The 6,742-nt window shown below is 39.2% G+C and overlaps 1 protein-coding gene across 1 annotated transcript in view; it reads right to left on the bottom strand.

Moving 5' to 3' along the window:
- The window catches only part of St18 (ST18 C2H2C-type zinc finger transcription factor), a 110,434-nt gene that overhangs the window by 7,183 nt on the left and 96,509 nt on the right, over positions 1-6,742 (bottom strand). Inside the window, exons 17-18 of the mRNA XM_029533387.1 lie at positions 6,139-6,360; positions 2,923-3,011 (exon numbers count right to left, since the gene is read on the bottom strand). Of these exons, the coding sequence (XP_029389247.1) occupies positions 2,923-3,011; positions 6,139-6,360 (311 nt within the window). The remainder of the gene's footprint in view (positions 1-2,922; positions 3,012-6,138; positions 6,361-6,742) is intronic.

The following is a 6,742-nucleotide window of genomic DNA, read 5'->3' on the forward strand; positions in this document are numbered from 1 at the left end:
AAAAAAAAAAAAAAGAATACTCACTGTTAATGAAAATGGCTGCTATAGTTTATTTCTTGTCTGAAGTCCGAGGGCCCATGAGTTAAGGTTTAGTCTTTAGTGTAGTACTCTGAGGAGGTTGTGTGGATGTTAAGGGGTTAGGCCCTATGGGTGGGCTTTAGGTATTTAGAGGGCATGCCTTTAAAGTGGTTATGAAACACTGGACACCTCTTTTTTGGTTATAAGGCAAGTGACTTTGCTCTGGCACATTTTGTTACCATGATATGCTGCCTCATCAGTGGCCACAGCTGGGACCTCCAAAGTTGTGAGCCCACCCAAATCTTAGTTCTTTCAACTTCAAGATTTCTGACCACTTAAAATCACACTGGAGAGCTGACTAACTAGAACGAAGGTACTTAATCAATGGTGTGCGATCTGGAAGATTCTTTATAACAAATGGTGCCTTGAGCTCAGTGGGAAGTAGAAAAGGTTATTGGGGTAAGAAACATGACTCAGCAGGTATTAAGTGCTTGTTGAGCAAGGTAGACAACCTGAGTTTGATTCCTAGAGTCCATATAAAAAATAAGGTGCCACCGCACCCAGTGGTAATACCAGTATGCCTATGGAGAGGTGGAGAGGCTGAGACAACTAGCTTGAAGTATACAATACAGTAGCATTAACAAGAGGGGAGAACTGATTAATAAACTGTCCATAAATTTGAAAGAGAGTGGGGAGGTGTATGTGAAGGGTTTCAAGGGAGGAAATGAAGGGAGGCATATATATATATATATATATATATATATATATATATATATATATATATACACACACACACACACACACACACAAATGATAAATCAACTATTCCTACAGGATCTGCTATGCATCTGGCTCTTTATAATTCTCATCAAATTAATAAATGAAGGGGCTAATATATTATCAATTCTGAGATCTAGGAGGTATTTCAGCAACAGTGTTGAATTTGGTCAGTATCTTTGAACTATTTTCAGTAAGCACATTACTTATCTACTTCCACAGAGGCATTGAACCTCTGCACAGAGAGCCAGCAGGAACTTCTCTCCTCCAGTGGACCTCATTCCCACAGAGTGGGGCCGAGAAGAGGATTCACATCTTGAATTTTACTTTGAACTACCAAGCAGTAATTCATATGCTTCATGAGACAATCCCTCCCTCCCTCATTCTATAGATCGGAAACTAAATCTCAGAGCTGAGATTCACACATGAGTTCTCTGCCTCCAGGACAACGTCTCAGGGCCTTACTCAGGGCCTCTGCTATCTGTGATGTACCTTCCTCACGCTCAACTTTAGATGGAATATATTCAAGAGAAATTTCCAGAAATAGCTCCTAAGTTCTTCAAAATTGAATTTATAGTAAGTTGTATTTGTTCTACTTTATTATTATTTGTTGCTAATATCTTACTGTGCCTAATTTATAAATTAAACACAGGTGTGTATATAGGGCTAATATTATCTGTTATTTAGAATCCACTGGAGGCTTAGAAGTTGGTGGGGATTTTGTAATGTCACTTCTACTCATAGATGTCTGTTATGTTTTTGGAAGCATAATAAGATGCATACCCATGGTGCTCCTTTAAGTTCATTTGGTAGAATGTTGGACTAGGTTGGTATTGCTATGGATCAATGAAAATTTACAAATACCCTATTATATTTTATTCAGTGAGGCTTGCACACTTTACCCCATATTTATGCAAAGGTGATATATAGATAAAAAACACATTAAAGTGTCCTAATTTCACTGATGCAGGGGTACTGGAGGAGTGAGATACATCTAAGAAACAGCCAGAGTTCTAGGCAAAACTATCTGCTTAGCGTCTGGGAACTAGAAAGGGTAGAGGTAGTTGGTCTGTCTCTAACATCTAGGGACAACTGAAGGTCTTAGCAGTGGGCAGCCTGGGAGTGGAGAAGGACCTAAAGGATGCTGTAGGTAATCCAGATGACGGTCCTCCTAAGAAGGAAGGGATAGGCAGCTCAAGAGAGCTCTTCTTTCCATGACATCACATATCTCTGACTTAAAAGCCCATATTTGCATTAAATAAGCAAAAAGACTTTCAGAAAAGAAATGAGAGAACAATGAAAGGTCCCCAGCTTGAGCACAGCATGAGAATGCGCACGTAACATGCGAGAGGCCTGAGCTTCCCTCCCCTGCAGCAAAAAAAATGAGAAGAAAATGGTTCTGGTTCAGCTCTAATCATGTACCAAAGGCATCGGATATAATTCTGAAGCACAAGAAAGAAGTAGGCCTGAGAGAACCTGAAAGAATGCTGAAAGAAACATTTGAAAACTACTCAAGGACAAAAACAACAATGGGAGCCTCCTAGAGAACTCAGAATTAATACATCCTAAATACTGACAGGGAACTGACACTAAGGACTAGGCAAAGAAACAGAGATATGGATACAGATACTAGGGCACCTAGAGTCACCATAAAACATTTGTTTTTAAACAGGAAACAATTAAAAGTTCAAATACAGATGCCAAAAATTGAGTTTGTTGAACATTTATGGCTAATTTACACTGAGAACACATATGCATGTATACACGTGTGCACATAAACCCACAGGCATGCACAGGCACACATATGTACATGCAGGTACACATGCCCTTGGGAGAAAAACTGTCACTGAAAAGATTGAAGGACACAATTGGTGTGTCTCTCCACTTATCCATAGTTTCCTTATTTTTAAAGTACAGAAACTAATATGCCATTTCATATCTTTTCTTGCAGGAAAGCCTAGAGGAGACATGGAGAAATTGTTTCTGAGATAGATTATGGTTTGGCTTAAAGCTGAGGAACCCCCCCTTTTTTTGCACACTGAAAGTAGGCTTTAATACAGTGCATACTTTCATTTAAAGAGGCCAGTGGTATTTAGTGCCCAGACCTTGATTGAGATGGTGACTTACCCCCAGTTGCTTTGAGCTTGATAGTCATTAGTTCCTCAGAGACCTTGACTTTTTTGATAGCTTGTGCATTAAGAGGGCATCCAGATAAGCTGTGAGAAGAGGATTTATACCCATGTGTGAAATGGATGTCATTTCTCATTAAACGATATATTTTTTTGCTACTTGCTCTTGATAGTTTTGATCCCTAATCTCATTATAGGAAGGAACCAATAGACATATATTAGATAAAATCTAAAGGTCCTAAAGTAATGTAAAGTAATTTGCATTTTCCTCTTAAATCAAAGTACAGGTTGTCATTGCTGACACAACTGGTTTCATTCACTTTTCAGAACACTGGTCTTGTATACTCATGAATGTGTGGTCAGTGGTATGAACTTTATTTTTTGTAGATACAAAAATGCCCACAAAGGGCATGAGCAAGGACTGTTGTTACCTGGCTAACGTCCATGGAAAACATGACAGATCCTAGCTCTTCCTGTTTTCATGCAATGTACACTCTGGTCTTTATAGAGTGACTCAGTTTTAATAGCAGCCAGCAACAAACCCCTCTCACTATAGAAGATTCAGCCTGCTTGTGGAAAGTTTCTATTTTTTCTTCAACTGTTCAAATATTATTTTTCATTTTAAAAATCTCTACACTGGAATGGGAATAAAGGCAGCTGTGGCAGGTGCAGCCAGGGTAAGGAGATCTATTATCTGATCTGGTGCACATGACCCTGCCCATTGAATCACTGCTCTCTTCTGTATGCTTCCTTCCTTTAATGTCACTTGCTTTATTTAAATAGCACCAGTGTGATAATGACAACCATGAACAAAACATGTTTTCCATTGTTTATTAACAAATAAATTTCTTGTTCTAAGCAGTCATTAATTCTTTTATGGTTTTGCTGTATCTTTGTAGAAACCATTTTTAGATTAAAACAAAAATGAGAATAATCAACCTTTTAAAGTATTTTTCCCCCCACAGAAGTTTGGTTTCAATTTGTCTATAAAACAATCATTTCAACCTGAAGTTCAAGATGCTATGCCAAGTGGAAGAAAGGTTTTCTGGAATAAAGTCCTTAATAAATGTGACCCATTGCATGCTTTATAGAATATTAATGTTGAATAGTTTCCTTATTCTTAAAGTACAGAAACTAATATAAAACTTTAATTGTCATATATAATAGGTAACATTATAAAGTGTTATATGGTTTGATCACCTTGGATAAGTGATAAATTATTTATGAAGGAAAAGACAATGAGAGGCACAACTTGAGGTTGTGCCTTAGGAACCTTGTTCTGACATCCATGGCCTACATAAGATTCATGAAGACCAGGTCCTCCTCTGTAGAGTGTATATGAGTTTGTCTTCTTTTATTGTCACATGCTGTGGTCTTAGAAAGTGGTTGTGAAGGGGATAAATAATTGGTAAAGGGAAATGTTGAAGGTGTCCACTTTTAACATAATGGACAGTATCATTTCATTTGAAACTCCACATCTTTTTCCTTCCAACATCTGTTTTGCAATTCACAGTACATTTCTGGTAGACACTTATAAAAATGCTAAGGAACCATTAGCTATCATCACACAGCTTAGAAGCATTATGTGTTGACATGAAAATGAGGCTTTGGAAGGTAGAGGCTGGTGAGAGGATCCTTGGAGCCCACTAGCTCATTAGCTTAGAATACTTGTTTATGTTTCAGGCCAGTGAAAGATCCTCTCTAAAACAAAAGATGGACAGTCCAGAAGAAAGACACCCGTGGTTGTCCTCTGGCATCTATATGTGCGTGTAGATCATAGGTCACTCTCAGGTATCTTTCCTCAGGCCTTCACAGACATGCAAACACATGCCTGAATTACCCTATCCCTATCTCCCACGATAGAAGTCCTTTTTGGGTCTAGAGGTGAAGCTTGGTAGGCCCAGGAGCAGGCCTATGGAGTGTGGACTCCATTGCAGAAAAACAAACAAAACTAACCTAATACATAAGTCTTAATATTATTTCCATAAAATCAGCAATTCAGTTAAGGCATATCAAAGCAGAGGTGAGCTGTGTCTTCATTTCTTCTCATAGTAGATTACATATATTAAGGGTAGTGTGGCTATAGATTTGTTTGCCTTTTTAAAACGAACTGGCAGGTGACTCAACTTAGGCATATTTGGTTTGTGACTGCTGCTCCTAGATAGGACATCAGGATCCAAACATATTAAAACAAGATATGCCACAGTAGACATGGGATTGCACTGAAAGTCATCAAAACAATTCACTTGGAAACAAAATTGTCTAAGCAAGTTTCACTGACCATTTCAAAAGAAGCAATCCCTGGAAAGATAATTTTCTGGTATCAATGTTAAGGGCTTCCTTTGACCTCCTCATAGAAAATTCAAATTTCTCCGTAAGCCAGTTTTACTGGCACCTTGAAAGTGACCAATTCCTATAGGGATTATTTTCTGGTAAAACTGTTCCTGTCCCTTTAGAACTGAACAAGTTTCAAAATGTTCCATCTTTGCTTAGTTTGTATACTGAGCATAAAGGAATCAAAGTTTCCCTAAGACTGTAAGAAGTAGCCTAAAAGACTAGAAGGGGGTGGGACACTCATTGACTGGAGAAATGTATCAAGAATTTTCTAGCTTTTTTTCTTTAAGTGGAATATGAGCCACAGAACTGGACTAAGATCATCCTTGGGCAACAGAGGATTCCCCTGAGAGTTAGGGGTTCAGCGATGAGGGAGAGACATCACTGTAAAGCTCCAAGTCCTTGTGCCCCATGAGCACCTACACATGCTCCAGGCTGTGGTGGGTGAATCACATCTTCCCAGAAATAGAACATTGCTTCACTGGCCTGCAATTGGGTTGATGCAAGAGAGGCAGGAAGACAGACATACATGAGTGAAAGCTCACCACTGCCTGACGTAGCAGAATGGAGAGCAGCACTTGGAACTGGAGGGAAGCATTAAAAGACTGAGCCACTTAAAAACAGCAACATAAGCAATATTTTAGAATGTAAGATACAAATGTAGTTTCTAAAACACTTGAAATCTGGACAGTGAATTTTCAGAAACAGAGAAAATGCATTTTTCATTCTTCAGACTAGTAAAATATCTACTTAGCAAGACTAGGTGTTATATATCTAAAGTGTTATAAATAATGATATGCTGAGAGTTTTGACCTTCCCTCAAGTAACTCACATCACACACAATCACAACAACAACAGAAAGGCAGAAAACAAGCATTACCTTCGGTGGGTGACAAAAACGTTGTTTACATGACCCAGGCCATTGCACCCTGGCAGAGGACAGTGGGGAAGTTCTTGCTTGTTCAGTTTCCAGGAGAGAGGTGCCCCATTGAGAGGATTCTCTTTCTGTCTTTTGGCAGCCAGAGGACAGCCAGAAGCTGTGCGGTGTGACGTATATTTACCTGATATGTGGCCTTGGCCGTCACACCCCATTACAGGACATCTACAGAAACACAGTAGAGCTATGATCAGGAAGTAACAGCTCTAAACTATACAGAAGCAATCAACAGCTGAGTTTCAAAGATCACCACCTTTTTTCTTTTTCTTTTTCTTTTTCTTTTTTTTCGTTTTCTTTCTTCTTTTATTTTCTTTATTTACATTTCAAATGCTATCGCAAAAGTTCCCTATAACCCCCCGCCCCTGCTCCCCTACACACCCACTCCCACTACCTGGCCCAGGCCTTCCCTTGTGCTGGGACATATAAAGTTTGCAAGACCAAGGGGCCTCTATTCCCAGTGATGGCCAATTAGGCCATCTTCTGCTACATATGCAGCTAGAGACACAAGTTCAGGGGGTACTGGTTAGTTCATATTGTTGTTCCACCT

The sequence above is a fragment of the Mus pahari genome, chromosome 22, assembly GCF_900095145.1.
Source record: "Mus pahari chromosome 22, PAHARI_EIJ_v1.1, whole genome shotgun sequence".
Classification (NCBI taxonomy): domain Eukaryota; kingdom Metazoa; phylum Chordata; class Mammalia; order Rodentia; family Muridae; genus Mus; species Mus pahari.